General features: G+C 44.5%; 1 protein-coding gene across 2 annotated transcripts in view; it reads right to left on the reverse strand.

Moving 5' to 3' along the window:
• Positions 1-630: 630 nt before the first annotated feature.
• LOC140724761 (isthmin-like) overlaps positions 631-17390 on the reverse strand; it is a 54780-nt gene continuing 38020 nt past the window's right edge. For both annotated transcript variants that reach the window (XM_073039297.1, XM_073039298.1), the window contains exons 5-7: positions 14226-14366; positions 8921-8998; positions 631-6940 (exon numbers count right to left, since the gene is read on the reverse strand). In XM_073039297.1, coding sequence (XP_072895398.1) covers positions 6423-6940; positions 8921-8998; positions 14226-14366 — 737 coding nt within the window. In that variant the 3' untranslated portion in view covers positions 631-6422. The remainder of the gene's footprint in view (positions 6941-8920; positions 8999-14225; positions 14367-17390) is intronic.

Consider the following 17390-nt stretch of genomic DNA (forward strand, 5'->3'; position numbering starts at 1 on the left):
TATCATCCATATGCTTATCAATGAGTCTCTTAATTGTCCCAAATGTATCTGCCTCCACCACCCCCATCTGCCCCCTAGCAATGCATTCCACACACCTACCACTCTGTGTAAAAACTTACCCCCGACATCCTTCCTATACTTTCCTCCAATCACCTTAAAATTATGCCCTCATGTATTGGCCATTTCTGGGTAAAAGTCTCTGGCTATATTCTTACTCTATGTTCCTTCTCATCTTGTATATCTCTATCAAGTTACCCCTCAGCCTCCTTTGTGCTAAAGAGGAAAGCCCTTACTCACTCAATCTATCCTCATGAGATATGTTCTCTAATCCAGGCAGTATCCTGGTAAATCTCCTCTGCACCCTCTCTAAAGCTTCCACCTCCTTCCTATAATAAGGTGACCAGAACTGAACACAATATTCCAAGCGTGGTCTAACCAGAGTTTTATAGAGCTCTTGAACTCAGTCCCAATTAATGAAGGTCAACACACCATGCACCTTCTTAACAATCCTATCAACTTGTGCAGCAACTTTGAGGGATCAAATTTTACTTCAGAATTTCACCATCTGCCTAGTTATTATTTCATTATCATAACTAAAACTTAAACTGAGATAAGCAAAAAATATATACATTTGCCAGTTAATGATTTTATTGAAAGACAAAATAGATGATAAATGATGCTTTCTTTTCACATTGAACATAAGTCCCTTAGAAACACATTGTCTCACAGTAGTGCACCTTCAATCATGTAAAACAATTAAGTCTTATTTCTTAAGCATTAAACACAGACAATAAATACTGTACAAGAAACTCACAATTACAGTAAGCTATTAAGTTCTTACATTATGCACAAGATTCCTTTATATAGAGAAATAATCTGCAGCAACTTGTTTGCAGGTAATCTTCTTGAGAACAGTGGGATCTCATTTTGAAATGTGACAAGAAAATATAATGGAAAAATCTCAGTAAAGTGCCTCAGATTTGGAGTAAGGATCTGTATCTTACTCCAAAATGTTAGACGAGCTAAACTTCTTAGTTTAGCTCCTGAACTTTGTTCCCAAGGTGTGGTGGACCTGTGTCAATGTACATAAGGTCCTTCGGATACATAAAGCGTTCTGCTATCGCTCCATCACAAGTCAATGCATTTGTGTGTGATGTGATGCATTTTGGCTGAATGGATTGCCATCCTTTCAACTGTCCTCATTGCAGGGAAGGGGGTCACCAGAGCAGGAAATCACTACTGATTCATCCCTTTTCTCATCTGGTTGACACTGATAGTAGTGAACAGGGTGCCCTAGCCTTTACAATGAAGTCAACCTAAGGAAGTGGTAGAAATGTTAGGTGCAGGATCAGCAAAGATGTTCACTTCATGTCCATTCAAGGATTCTCAGTGAGCAAAGTCCCAGTGACTGTATCAGTCAGACAGCCCAAGAGATCACAAAGACATTGGAGAGAGAGGGATAGAGAGGGAGAGCAAGAGTGGGAGAGACAGATATAGAGAGGAAGAAGAGGGAAGAGGAGAGAGAGGACAGAGAGAGAGAGAGAGAGAGAGAGACAAAGAGAGGGAAAGAGCTAGAGAGACAGAAAGAGGGAAGAAAGGGTGATAGAAGGGGGGGGGGGTGAAACAGACAGACAGATGAACAGACCAACAGACTCTAGAGTGGTCCAGTGAGATCCTTGTTGCCTATGAAGTGAACCCAAATATTGCCCTGCGTATAACTGAACCAACAGGGCACAGAAGGCCTTCACCAATGGAAGGAAGTGCTCTTTACAATTCCACACGATGTTCCACAGCCTATTCAGATCAGGGACCTGAGGTAGGCCTGGGGTTCACCCACTTCGGTTCCACCCTCCCACCTTTCTCCTGCCACCTCTTCAACAATACAACAGCACCGAAGCTCAGGGAACAAATCATTAAAACACACAAAACTTAAACATTCAAAGATAACAGGAAGCCAGGGCTGAGTCTCATGGAGGTATTCAAGTTAAACCTTCACAAGTGGTGTTGCTGAATTCTTTAAACAGTAATTTCTTCCAGTCCTTTGTCAAATCGACCTTGCAATAACTGGAAGTCAAATCCAGTTATAACGCCTCCAATGCAGAGGCAATGTTACATCCTGTTCTGTGTGACAAAATGCCAGCAGCTGAGAGTGATGGACGATGTTTAAGATATACGTACAACACCGGCTCCTGTGACGCTTTGATCACATTCATTTAATACAACACCAGAGTTTATGGCAGTGGATGCGGAAGGAAATGCTGGAGGAAGGGTGTTTGACTTCTGCTAATGATTTGTAAATGATGAATGCTCTCAGGTCCCATCTCCCGTTTCTGGAGCCACAACAGGGCATGGGTTGGTCCTGTTCTACTGGGTATACTATGTTGGCACTAGAGGCATAGCAACATTTGTGGGCTCTCCTCAGCACATCGCTGGACTGCGTTGGTTGTTAACACAAGTGACACATTTCACTATATGCATCGATGTACGTGTGACAAATAGCAGTAATCTTTTAAAAAATTAGCCCAGACCTTTCTGAATGCTCTGAAGGTATGACCCTCTCTCCTCCCCCCATCCTGTTAGACCCCTTACAACAACAGGGTGGTCAGATGTACTGATGCCATCACAGTAGTTTTGGTGGGCATTTGGTGTGAACATTGGAAAATGATGACCTACATCAGTTGGAATTACCTCACCTACCTTCAAATCCACGTGGCCTCCTTGGAACAACTTCCAGTCGCTCAAGCACTGATAGAACTCTAGTAACATTGTAAGTGTTACATGCAAGGAAGATTTTGGAAGATACCCTTACAAATTCTTCCAGCACCTTGGGCAGAGTCACATGGACTCAAGAGATTTGAAATGTTGAATCTTGGTACAAAGGTCTTTCTGAAGGGATTGGCAACATGGTCTTGAGGTGTTTCTCATGCTCTGGACAATTCTACCAAGGATACGGTGCCAGAACACCACAATGAAGAGATTTACATGAAGATGAATATCCAACACCAAGGCATTTAAACACAAGAAACTCTCGACCCAGGATTCTGCCTTCTGCCCCTTTTCTTTCCGGTCCTGATGAAAGGTCCTGGCCATAAATGTCAAATGTCTATTCTCCTCCATAGATACTGCCAACTTGCTGAGTGCCTCCAGTCCCCAGCAGAGTGCGAGTGTGTGTGTGTTTGTTTGTTTGTTTTTGCCCAGGATTTCTAGCATCTGCAGAATCTCGTGTCATGGAATATAATTTAATATCCATTCTTGACAGAGTGATGGTGAGCCATTGCCCACATTATAGTGAAGGCACCTTCACGGTGTTAAGTGAGGAGATCCAGGACTTTGTCCCAGTGATGACCATGGAACCAGGAACCTGTGGCTAGTGATATTCCTTGGGCTTTCTGTCTTTAACCTTCCAGTTGCAAGAGGCCAGGTTTCTGGGAGATGATGCTGTAAATGATAGAGGGTGTGTGTGGTTAATGGGGAACCAACCAAGCTTGTTACTCTGTCCTTGACCTGTTTCTGATCGATTAGATAGGCTGTGTAGTTTTCAAAATTATCAAGGGGATTATATTGGGTAACTAGAATCGTCTGTCGAAACTAAAAAGGTATAAGGTGAGCAACTCACAAAATGATGGAGGAACTCAGGTGGTCAGGCATCATCTATGTTGAATAATCAACCTGAAATACTGACTGTTTATTCCCCTCCACTGATGCTGCCTCAGACTGCTGAGTTCCTCCATTTTGTGTCTGCCGCTCAAGGTTTCCAGTATCTGCACAATCTCTTACGGGAGCCTTAGAAAGGATCTGCTAGGTGATATGTTCCACACAGAGATCCAGTACGCTCTGCCTGAGTTGGTGTTGGAGGAAGGTGCCCTCATAATATTGAAGAAGGAGTGAGACAAGCACCTGACTTACCAAGGCATAGAGACTACATACCTAATGGGGTGAATGGGGCTAGTTCAGCAGTACGGGTGTGGTGGGCTGTGGGACCTGATTCTCTGCTGTACAACTCTCTATGACTCTTTTTAACGGAAGGACTGCCAGACAATCTGCCAGCTCTTGCATGTTGAAGGTTGGTTGTGGGTGCAGGTAGGGATTCAGTGATGGGGAGGTGGGCCAATTATCCAAGAGGCAACTCCTCGAATAGCTCAGCACTCCCTCTGTACAGCCTGGATCACACACAGCCACCTAGAGTGGAGCCTGAGCAATGGCCCTCTGACACAGTAAGGACCATCAAGCGAACTGTAATTTCCAGATTTACATTCCATGTCTCATTTTGTGCTCACCACAGTTCACATTTATACAAACTATAAAAATCAGCTTCATTTGTCATTTGTACACCAAAGCATGCAGTGAAATACGTTGTCTTGTGTCAAATCAAATCATTGAGGAATGTGTGTACTTCTGGCACCAACATAGCATGCCCACAACTCACTAACCCTGGCCCGTGTGTGTTAAAATGTGGGAGGAAACTGGAGCAGCCGGGGTGAACGTACAAACTCCTTACAGGCAGCGGAAGCAATCAAACCGGTGCTGTAAAGCGTTGCACTAGCCACTACGCTAGTGCGTCCCCTTTGAATTTAGATATAAAACAAAACCTCCTTTACTTTGGACCGATGCATTCCGAAATATACTTACATGTTAGGAATGTATGGAATGAATAAAGTCCTTACAGGTGCTGGGAGGGTCGACACAGGGAGGCAGGAGGGTCAGGGTCTGAGGGCTGAGATTTGAGGGCTGTGAATGCGTGGGGCTCTTCTACCAGGAGAATGGTGGCTGTTCGCACTTTAGAACATTCAGATCTGTCACTGATACACTGATGGATGGCCAGAGAGAGCGGCACAGGGGAAGTAGAACTGAGACTGTGGGCGGTGTGGTAGCGTAGCGGTTACTATAACACTACTACCACGACAGTGACCTGGGTTCACTTCCTGCAGTTGTCTGTAAGGAGTTTGTATGTTCTCCCCGGGACCATGCGGGTTTCCTCTGGGTGCTCTGGTTTCCTCCCACATTCCAAAGACATACGAGTTATGGTTAGTGAAGTGAGCTAGGGCTTTCCTCATTAGACATGCTCCCTAATCCAGGCGGCATCCTGGTAAATCTCCTCTGCGCCCTCTCTAAAGCTTCCACATCCTTCCTATAATGGTCCTGATCCCCAGCATTCATTCAGCAGGGATTTTCTTAAGCTTTAAATTCTACCCTGTCCAATGGTCCCACATCCTTCCTACAAGGAGGTGACCAGAACTGAACACAATACTCCAACCAGCGACCTAAGTAAGGATGATTATGTTTGTTCTACAGTCCTCTGCTCTACCAGCTGAGCTACTGAATGAAAGCCAAAGGAACAATTAGATTCATGGATACTCAAGAGGCCAGAAAAAGGAGCAGTTACTCCCTTGATTTGTTCCCTGGAAACTGGGCATAAACAGAAAAACAAGTTGAAATTCTGGAAGTCAGATTTTCCTTTGACTTTTGGCCCTGGCTTGGCTGAGTTAGACTGTTTGCTGAACTGAGGTAAATTAACCAGAGGTAAATGGCAATTGTGTGCGGAGGTTTATGGACATGGGCCTGTTGTTCCTCAGGCTTGGTTGCACAATTATGAGAATTATAGATAGTGAAATCCGCTTTGAAAGGGCGACCATGCTGACTAGTCTGAGTGAGCAAGCAGCCATTACGGCAAAAGGCAGCTGCAGCATCGAAACCAAGATGGATCTGTCACCATGTCAAATGTCCCAAAGCAAGTTACATTCAGTGAAATACTTCCAAAGCTGTAGTGGCAGCTGTAATGTAGGAATTTCAGCTGACATTGACGGATGTTTACAGAGCTATTGTGTAATAATGGGCTCCCTCAAGATACTCCCCCATTGAGGCACATCCCTCGTCCTCAACCATCCACCCTCCAGTGAGATTCACTTTAAATCCTGCGCCGATGCAAGGGGAGAGTCGTGGGTTTTGAGCGATGCCGAAGATCCCGCAGATTATTCCTCCAGAAGTCTGGTGTGAAGTAGGTCCGGGAAAGCCAAGGATGATGGGATCTCAGCGCAGATGAGATGGGCACCGTTCAGGTCTCGGAGCTGCTGGGAAAATGGGCGAGGAAATCCGACTATGGGATCCCGACAATGTTGCTGAGTGTGAAACAACCATGGAACTTCCCGCTATACCACACAAAGGCTGTGAATAAAACACAGGGAAGTCACATCTGTGACAATATCTCAGTTTATCCTCTTGTGGTCAACACCTTGTTGTAGAAATGATCCCTTTCTTTGGATGAACACAGTTATATGCAAATATATATATTTTTTTAATGTTAGCACCATCCCGGTACTGTTTCTAATCAATACTGATGGCTGCCAGGTAAAAACTGACTGATATTACCAGATGTGAGGTGGTTTGTCATCAGTGAAAAACATCCATTTTTGAAATTATTTTTCTCAATACTCTTTTGCTTCCTTGAGCTGAGCCATAAAGTCATCTTCCAAGGGGTTTTCCGAACAGTTCAGGCCGTTATTGGGCGGGCGCACCGCATTATAACGGCTCCAGTCCCCTTTGCACAGAATCCACGGCAGCACGTCCACCTTGTAGTGCAGCTCGGGCGAGAACTCCGTGCTGATCAGGTTGGGGGCCCCCGCGCCCTTCCCCCGGGTTATCAGCCGCATCTGGTCGTCGTAGCAACAGTGCTGAGCGGCCAGGGTGGCGCTGTCGAAGGAGAGCATGGAGCGGATGCAGAACTTGGAGGTGGGCTTGTAGATGTCGAGGCGCTCCTTTGGGCCGCTGGCGTCGCGCCAGCGGTAGAACCTGCCCTTGCCATCTTCGCGGACGCTGACGATGCTGTACACGGCCTCGGTGGGGTAGGTGCAGGGGCAGCTGGGCAGGTCAGTCAGCGCCTTTGTCAGATACTTCTTCAGGAACTCGCTCTTGCAGTTCAACCACTTCTCGCAGCTGTCCACCTCTGTGGGGACGAAAGTCAATTGAATAAAAACACAACATTGGATGAAGCAAAGACCAGTCAGCATCCTTGGAGAGAGAAACAGTGTTAATATTTTAGGCCCGTCAGAAATGGGGAAAATAGAGATAACACATGAAGCACAGGAGGAACTCCGTGCGTCAAGCAGCGTGAACGTCTAAGTAAGATTTATTATCGAACTATGTATATGTCACCATACACCTTGAGATTAGTTTTCTTGCAGGCATTTACAGGAACATAAAGGAATAAAATAGAATTTATGAAAAGTTATGTCTGACCAAGGACTAACATACAGTGAGAGTTATGGAGGGTTGAGTTGTGGGTCAAAGGGTCTAGGCAGTTCAGCATTGTCTAGATGGGACAATGGGGCAATTTCTGTGCTGAAATGCTCTATGACTCGAAAACAACCAAAAGAAGACAAATGGTAAGAATGATAAAAAAATACTGAGAACATCAGCTGTAAAGAGTCATTGAAAGTGACTCTTTCCTTTCATTCGATTGCTGAATATTTTTGGCCACAGACAGGTTGGATTGTGGAGCTTGCTCCCACAATGTGAGGTTGAAATGATCAATAGGAGGCAACCTAGTACATGTGGGAGAAAGCCCACCAGTACATGCTGTGGTGGGAGAGGTTGGGAGAAGTGACACCGGTTTAGAGCTATTGAGTTGCTGGTCCAGTCCTGCGTTAGATTTATGGAACTGATAACACTAGGCATCACTGACAGTGAAAAAGGCTATCTTAAATTGATCAGCTGCAAAAGTGGGCCAAGAAATGGCAAATAGAGTTTAATTCAGATCAGTGTAAGGTGTTGGGAAGTGAAACCAGAGTAGAACAGAGGGGTGGACCTTCTGTTTCCTGAAAATTCGAGTCACGTGTAGATAGAGTGGTGAAGAAGGCTTGAAGCATGCTGACCTTCAGTCAAGGCATTGAGTCTAGGAGTTAAGATGCAATGATGTTGCAGTTGTATAAGTCATTGGGCGAGTTATGCTTGGTTTTGGTTAACCTACTAAAGGAAAGATACCACTAAACTGTAAAGAGTGCAGAAAAGATTTATAAGGACATTGCTAAGATGAGAGACTGGGCAGGCTAAGATTTTATATCTTGGAGCACAGGAGACTGATGGGTGACCTCCTGGAGATGTATAACATAATGAAGGGCATCAATAGGGTAAACTCATACAATCTTTTTTCCAGGATTGGGGATCAAGAGGTAGGGTGTGGTCCATATTTGGAACAAACTGCCAGAGGAAGTGGTTGAGATAGGTAGATTAACAACATTTAAAAGATATTTGGACAGGTACATGGATAGGAAAGGTTTAGAGAGATATATGACAAGCACAAGTAAATGGGATTTGGTCTTCTTGGTTGGCATAGATGAGTTGGGCAAAAGGGCTTATTACCATGTTGAATGACTGTGATAACTCTGCCATGGATGGTCCCAGCTCCAACTGCAAAAGGAGGTAGGTTGTGTATGGGGCTAGCAACCCATCCCATAAAAGCCCAGAGGCTACAGAAACACCAACAGAAGTTCCAAAGACCGCATCCCTGGGAGAGGAAGGAGGAGATGGGCTGCACCTGGGATAACTTGAAATATTGGCCTGGGACAGAGGATTCTGGTGAGCTGCTGTCAGTGGACTATGCCCCATAAAGGATAATGGGCTTAACTCAACTCATGACTCTGACTCTATTTGAAGCCCCGAGATACTGGACAACCTTGGGGTTATTAAAGTTCAAATTACAGTTGCAGATTGACACTTTACCGGAACCCTCTCTTCTTACCAGCAAGAGAACTCGGACTTGCACTTTTTCTGCGCACAATCCCAGGCAGTCAATGAACCAATGAGTTCTGGGTGTCAGGGTGTACAGACATGCCTGGTGCTACCAGAAAGGACTGGCTGACCCATTCTTCCGATTTCCCCCAGCCAGCGTATTCTCACCACGTTGACGTTGAGGCTGTGCACTCACCTGTGTCAAACAACTCTGTTCCATTTTCTTTCTCATCCAGAAGTTTTTCTGTGGCTGCGCTCACATCATCTTCCACCCCTGCAGGAAAAGAGCACTGTGAGTTTCAGGCTTGGCCCAACAAACCAGCCTGTCAGAGGTGTGATTTTCCCACGTGAACACTCAGTACCAGCCTGGAAACCGCCCCAACAGCTACTTGATACCCGTTTATTTGTTGGACCTGCCGCAGTGTTGTTCAATTGAGACAATCAAATTCTGGAATGGCCTTATCGCAACAATCCCTCATCCCAGAACCTCCATGGATCGGGAATAGAGTTTTACATCCCAACTACTGAGCATTTAGTTGGTAAATATATTGGTCGCATATTATTCTCGCACATACCAAGGTGCAGTGAAAAACTGTCTTGCATAGTTTGTTTACATACCTATGTTAATAGATTCATTAATGCATTATAGTATTGTAGGAAACCACTGTTTTTTTCATAATTTTTTAATAAGATTTGTACTTTTTAACTAACATATTTTTCACACTCACTGGCAGAAGGTAGTATAGCAGCTCAACTAAAGCTTATCACCTTTATTATTTTTCATTGGCTAAGTACTAGAGCATTACCCACATGATGTAATAGTTTCAATTATGTAGCCTGTTAACTAATTAATTTCTATCTAAGGAATTTCTTTATCTTATTTATAAAAGAGATGAATTTTTCAGAAGTGACATCCTGGCTTCTTTATTCCTTTGTCTTTTCCCTCTTAGCATTGTCTCTTAGCTCTTTACTTAGTTTGCTTAGCATTTGAATATTTGTATTCTAGAATAAACTGAAATTTTTGAATTGAGACTACTCATCATTCTTGATTCCAGGAAGAAACCCAAGGATCAGAAATTAAACAGAGATCAAACAGTACTAAGATTGTTACATCCAATTTGTCCATTTTTTGTATTTAGAGGTACAACACATGGGCCAAAGGGCCTGTATGGGTTAGTAGGTTAATTGGTCATATAGGTGTAATTGGGTGGCATGGTCTTGTTGGGCCAGGATGGCTTGTGCTGTCGTGTTCTAAGTTCAACGTGGTAACAGGCCCTTCCGGCCCAACGAGTTTACGCTGCCCCAGGAAATCCACACGGTCATGCAGAGGATGTACGATCTCTACAGACAGTGGTGGAGTTGAACCTGGGTCGCTGCATGGTAATAGCATTACGCTAACCACTATGCCATCGTGCCATGGTGATGAAGGCTGGGAGGGAGAGATGAATGAAATGTATGAGAGGTTGTTATAGATACAAGGGGAGAAAATGCAGAGGCTTTCCAATCATCACTGGCTGGAGGAGAGCGACTGGAGGACTTCTGAAGTAGTACTGTATTGTTGTGTAAAAGTAAAAGATAAACCAAACAATTAATCTTCCCTTTGACCGGAGCTTAGTGAGACCCTCTCTCACTGCTCTGTGGTCTCTGCTGCTCTCTGAACTATTGCCTGCCATCTTGAACTCCTTCAGCTCACCCCACCTTCTCGTTCTGGCTTCTTCCCGCTTCCCTTCCTATCCTGAAACATCTTCTCCATAGATGCCGCCTGACCTGCTGAGTTCCTCCAGCATTTTGTGTATGTTGCCCTCTATGGATGCTCCATGACCTGCTGAGTTCCTCCAGCGTTTTGAGTGCATTGCTCTGGATTTCCAGCATCTGCAGAATCTCTTGTGTTTATAATTACTGGGCAGTTCGTTTTAACTTCAGAAGTGGGCAAATTATTAGAAACATCCTTCATGGACAGTCAAAGCCTTGGTTTAGAAAGGCACAGATTAACCAGGGGTAGTCTGCATGAATTTATTAAAGGAAGGCCAGACTGGACTAATGATATAATTTTTGAACAGGTGGAGGGTCAGTAAGGGCCTTGACTTTGATGTCATGTTCATGAAATTTTTTATTGTTCGACAGAGAGACATGGTAGTGTCGCAGTTAGCGCAGTTGCTTTACAGTGTCAGTTATCATCGACTGGGGGTTCGATTCCTTTGCCGTCCTACAAGGAGTTTGTATGTTCTCCCCGTGGCTGTGTGTTCCGGTTTCTCCCACATCCCAAAGGTGTATGGGTTAGGGTTAGTGAGTTGTGAGTCTGCTATGTTGGTACCGGAAGCACTTACAGGCTGCTCCCAGAACAATTCCGACTGTGTTGCTCATTGACACAAAATGACACGTTTAGATGCACACGTGACTAATAATACAGCTAACCTAGTTCTGCGGTACAACTGGCCAAAAACTACGTGGGAGATAGCAGCATGCCTGTAAAAGGTGTTTAATGGCAGGAAGCAAAGGGTAGTGAGTTATCAGTGATTTTGCAACTGGAAGGCCGTGGAACGCTACGAGTTCAGAACCCAGTTCCTTCATTTTGTAACATGGATGAATGTTTAAGACCTAGATGTACAGAGTTTGCAGTTCATACAAAAATTGGCCTTGCAATTGATGGGGGTGGGGTGAGGCAAAGATTTATTTTTGACTTAGACAATGACAGGAATTGAACCCAGGTCACCTGTACTGCGAAGTGTTGTGCTAACCACTACACTACCCTGGTACTCCAAAGATGATCAGGTCATTTGGGTAGAAAGGTGTCCATTGGAAACTAGTGAAGGAGTGATTTTGGGAACCAAAGTGAGACAGTGGAATAAATTGAAATGGGAGGACATTGAGAGGAGAAACAGAGAGACTTTGGTGTGGATGTCCACAGTTCACTACAGGCAGCAGGATGGAAAGAGAAAGTGGTTAAAAAGAGAAAAGACTGATGATAAAGACCATATGACATAGGAGCAGAATTGGCCATTCAACCCATCAAGTCTGCCCCACTATTCCATCAAGGCTGATTTATTATCCATCCTTTTACCTGCCTTCTCCCTGTAACCTTTGACGCCCTAATCAAAAGGCTATCAACCTACGCTTTAAATATACCCAGTGACTTGACCTCCAGAATACAGATCAGCTTTATTTGTTACATGTACAAAACAAAAATGCATAATTTTACGTCAATGAATAATACAGTCTGAGGATTTGCTGGAAGCAGCCATAAATGGCACCAATATAGCATTAGCAATAGTAATTGTACATCTTTGTAATATGGGAGGAAGCAGAAACACCCAGATGAAATTCACACAGTCATGGGAAAAAGTACAATTTCTTTACAGACTGTAGCGGGAATCGAACCCTGATCTGTGATCACTGGCACTGTAATGCCTTTGCGCTAATCGCTACTTTACTGTGCCAGCTCAAAGGGATATAGAATTGCTTTTTTCTTATAGGCTGTCAAAGAATTCTTAAAATACAGCTCGATACCAGACTTCAAGTGTGAATCCTAGTTACGTAGACTTGCAACTTAATTGGGAAAACACAGGATATCCACAGGATCACAAAGCTTTAGCAACATTCAGCCTTTTTAATGCTATATTCACAATTTTCTTCCACATAAGCCAAGTCATTGAATATACTGCAAGAACAGGAAAGTTAGTTAGAGAATCCATGTGGATGTTGCCAACACTGGAACATTGTATCCATAAGGAAATATTTGATAGCTGGGGATGTTTTTCTTTGGAAAATAGGAGGCTAAGGGGACAGTTAGTTCGAAGAGTAAATGGGAAGGGTCTTCAACACCCAAGGGACAGAGAGCTCAAAAACCAGGGGACAGGAATTTTAAATTTTAAAGTACTGTAATTGATAGAAGGGTTAGAGGAGAGATGAAAGAAGATCTTCTTTCCTTCCGCGGGTGAGAACCTGCTTCTTGAAAGGCCGGTGGAAACAAAAGCCCTTCTCATTAGGTGGTAGGCTAACTTGCCACTGTCAATCACTCCGAGTGTATAAGGGAAGGGAATTGATTGTAATTTGGGGAGAATAAAATAGGTTTGGGGTAGATGGGTGCTTTCTGGCTGCCCCACACTGAGCCTGTTGTATGCTTGTGACTGCAGTACAGTACTTGAAATTACATTGACGTGCACTTAAAGAGCCATGAACTCCAATTCAGTGATGGAAACCAGGATTAGGCTGGATGGACCTTTTTCAACTGGAACAGACACAATGGGCTGAGTGGCGGTCTATGGTGTAAATGTGCAAGATTCAAGTTCGGGAAAATACATTTCAAAGCAGTGAATTGGAAAATGTTTCTCTGTTGAATATGAGATGTCTGTTAAGAGTTGCTCAATGCCTTTGAAGACAAGTTGATACATCTGTCATTCATATGTTGACTGGCATCCAAATCTTTACTTGGAGGGTGTTAATCACAGAACCCTAGAGATCTGTGTCCAGTCAGCACACTGCGACCATGCTGAACAAATAAAGAGCAAAACAATATGCTGTAGGAAAATGTATGATCATGCGTTTTGGTAGAAAGAATAAAGGTGTAGACTATTTTCTAAATGTGGAATGAATTCAGAAATCAAAGAGTCTTGGGAGCCCTTGTGCACGATTCCCTAAATGTTAACTTGCAGGTTGAGTCGGTGGTAAGGAAGGCAAATGCAATGTTAGCATTCATTTCGAGAGAGCTAGAATTTAAAAGCAAGCATGTAATATTGTGGTTTTACCAGGCCACGCTTGGAGCATTGTGAGCAGTTTTGGCCCCTTATCTAAGAAACAATGTGCTGACATTGGGAAAGGGATCAGAAGGGTATCGTGAGAATGATCCTGAGAATGGAGGTGTTCATGAATCAGAAGCATTTGGTGGCTCTGGGCCTGTGCTCGCTGGAGTTTAGAATACAGGGAGGGGAGAATCATGTTGAAACCTACCAAATGTACGAAGTACTAGAAAGAGTGGACGTGGAGAGGATGTTGGGAGAGCCTAGGATCAGAGGGCACAGAGATGAGGAGGCATTTCTTTATCCAGAGGCTGGTGAATCTCTGGAATTCATTGCCACAGACGGCTGTAGAGGCTAAGTCACTTGACATATTTAAAGCAAAGTTTGATAGGTTCTTGATTAGTCAGGGCGTTAAAGGTAATGGAGAGAAGGCAGAGGAATGGGGTTGAGAGGGGTAATATATCAGTCATGATGGAATGGCGGAGCAGACTTGATGGGCTGAATGGCCTAATTCTACTCCTATATATTAATTGTCTTATTGAGCCTGATCCCTCTCTCAGTCCCGAACACAACATACCAAGTGTTCATCTTGTATGTGGGGGTGAGAGTTCTGACCTCACTACTCATCTGGTGGATTCCCCATCTCCTATCACTGTCTTGGTGAGAACACCTCCCTAATGCCCGTTACCCAGACAGCGAGACCTTGGGGCTTCCCTCCCTGCATTGTCCAGTCAAATCTACCCTGAACACCCCTCACCCACTCACCCGGGCATCGCATCAGGTCACAGGTCCGTGACTCGGTGGCGGTGCAGGCATAACCGCACGACCTGGTGCGCTTCTGGTTGCCAGAGCCGCATGTCACCGTGCAGGGGGACCAGGCGCTCCAGTCTTCATCGTCCTTGTAGTCTGTAAAGCAGAGGGTAATGCGTCAGAGTTGCCCGAGGCACAGAGGAGCCCAGGCAGTGTGCAGAGTGACATTGCAGGTAAATACAGCTGCAGACAAGGCCGCGGCCACACCTGCTCACACTCAGTAAGGTGCCAGGGCTGGAAACAATTCAGAGTCTTTTAATGTGTTCAGTTTTGGTCGCCCCATTGTAGGAAGGACATGGAAACTTTAAAAAAAAAGGTGGAGAGGAGATTTACCAGGGTGCTGCCTGGATAGGTTGAGTGAGCTAGGGATTCTCTCTTTGGATGAAGGAGGAAGAGAGCTGACGATAGAGCTGTGTAAGACAATGAGAGACAGAGATGGAGTGGACAGCCAGAGAACTTTTCCCAGGGTGGAAATGGCAAATATGAGGGGGCATAATTTTACCACCCTCGTGCTAAAGAAATTCCTCCTCATCTAATTTCTAAAGGGACATCCTTGTATTCTAAGGGTGTGTCCTCTGGTCCTGGATCCTTCCCAAGATAGGAAGCATCCCCTCCACGTCCACTCTATATAGGCTTTTCAATATTCAATAGGTTTCAAGGAGAACCGCCTTCATCCTTCTGAACTCCAGTGACTACAGGCCTAGAACCTCCGCAGATATTAACCCTTTCATTCCCAGAATTATTTGCATGAACCTCCTCTGGACCCTCACCAATGCCAGCTTATCTTTTCTTAGATAAGGGGCCCAAAACTGCTCACAATACTCCAAGTGCTGTTTGAGAAATGCCTTGTAAAGCCCCAATATTACATCCTGGCTTTTATATTCTAGTCCTCAAAATGAATGCTAAAGTTCTATTTGCCTTCCTTACCATCTTTGATTTTTGAATTTTCTCTGTTTAGAAAATAGGTAACACCTTTATTCCTTCTACCAAAGTGCATGATCATACACTTCCCAACACTGTATTCCATCTGCCACTTCTTTGTCCATTCTCCTAATATGTCTAAGTCCTTCTGTCGACTTCTACTTCCTCGACCTACCTGTCCCTCCACTATTTTTGTATCATCTGCAAACTTGGCCGTCAATTCCACCATCTACAGCACTGTGCAAATGTCTTAGGCACATGTATATAGTAGGGAGCCCAAGAGTTCTGCACAGTACTGTATTTGTCAACGTGGATCGGAGAGCGAGTTTGTAAATCAGGTGGGAGCAAGAGATGTTGGGAATGAGGAGAGTGGAGTGCTGTGGGAGAGGTGTGGGACAGGTAGCAGAGAAGGGGTGCCAGGGGCAGGGGCAGGAGCAGGAGCAGACAACCCAGCCCCGAGACACCAGGCAAGATAGTTTGATTCCGAACAATTGGTTTATTGATCATTACAGAATATCTCTCTGGTGCTTACCACTCCTTTCGCTCTCCCTTCCCCTTTTCCCCCCTTGATTCCACTCTTCCTGCCCCCTTCTCACTCCCTGTCCACAAGAGAGACTCATATCAGAATCAGGTTGTTTTTTTTTACGGCAGCAGTACAGTGCGATACATAAAATTAGTATAGTACTGTGCAAAAGTCTTAGGTACCCTAGCTAATATATGTGCCTGATAGTTTTGCACAGTACTGTAAATTATTGACATATAACTCAAAAAGAAGCAGTCCCAATACTGACCACTAAGGAGTACTACTGGTTACCACTTGCCAAGCAAATAAAGCATCCTTCATTTCCACACTTCGCCTCCAGCCAATCTTCTATCCATGCCAGTAACTTTCCTGTCATACCATGGGCTCTTATCTTATTCAGCAGCCTCATGTGTGGCATCTTGTCAAGGGCCTTTTGAAAATCCAAGTAAACAACATCCATTGACTTTCCTTTGTCCATCCTGCCTGTTATTTCTCAAAGAATTCTAACAGTTTTTTCAGGCAAGGACACCATGCTGACTTCGGCCTATTTCATCAGGTGTATCTAAGTACCCCAAAACCTCACCCTGAATAATGGACTCCAACATCTTCCCAACCACTGACGTCAGGCTAGCTGGCCTATAGTTTCCTTTCTTCTACTTCCCTCCCTTCTTAAAGAGTTCTTAAAGAATTTGCAATTTTCCAGTTGTCCAGAACCATCCCAAAATCTAGTGATTCTTGAAATGATCATTACTAATGCCTCACAATCTCTTCAATTACCTCTTTCAGTATATTCAGGAAGTCGGTATACTGGAGTGAGCACATTAAACACACACACACGTCACGCTACAATGTTCAGACAGATTATGCCAATTCTAATCTTCAACCTGAAACTGCCAGCACATTGTAATCCACATTTTCCAGGAACAAACACTCTGATTGACCTGACCTGAACACAACAAAGCACAGTAACATGTTTAGCTTCCTAGCTTTCTGATGCAAGTTTCTGTCACCAAGTAGATCTGGAATTTCTCCACATCTGGCTTACTCACTAGGCGAGTAAACAGGCTTCGTAAAGCAGGCCAGCGAATGGTTTCTGTGCACAGTAAACACTAACACCTGCACGTCACTGACAGTCCTCATATCATTAGCTCGTTGAGATGTTCCACCAAGTTTTTTGAAGTGAGAGTTAATTAACCTCTAGGTCTGCTGCAGAAATGTAAGTGGCACGTGTGTGTGTGTGTGTGTGTGTGTGTGTGTGTGTGTGTGTGTGTGTGTGTGTGTGTGTGTGTGTGTGTGTGTGTGTGTGTGTGTGTGTGTGTGTGTGAGCCTGTGTATGTGCATTTATACCCCTTCCCTTCTCCTCACCTGCCCATCACCTCTCCCTGGTTCCTCTCCTCCTTCCCTTTCTCCCATGGTCCACTGTCTTTTCCTATCAGATTGCTTCTTCTACAATTCTTTACCCCTCTCGCCTATCATCTCCCAGCTTCTCACTTCATCCCTCCCTCCCGCACCCACCTACCTTCCCCCTTACCTTGTCTCACCCATCACCTGCCAGCTTGTACTCCTTCCCCTTCCCCTCCTTATTACGGCTTCTTCCCCCTTCCTTTCCAATCCCAACAGAGGTCTTGGTCTGAAACGTCAACTGTTTATGCCCCACCACAGATGCTGCCTGACCT

This window comes from Hemitrygon akajei, chromosome 3 (genome assembly GCF_048418815.1).
Source record: "Hemitrygon akajei chromosome 3, sHemAka1.3, whole genome shotgun sequence".
Lineage (NCBI taxonomy): Eukaryota > Metazoa > Chordata > Chondrichthyes > Myliobatiformes > Dasyatidae > Hemitrygon > Hemitrygon akajei.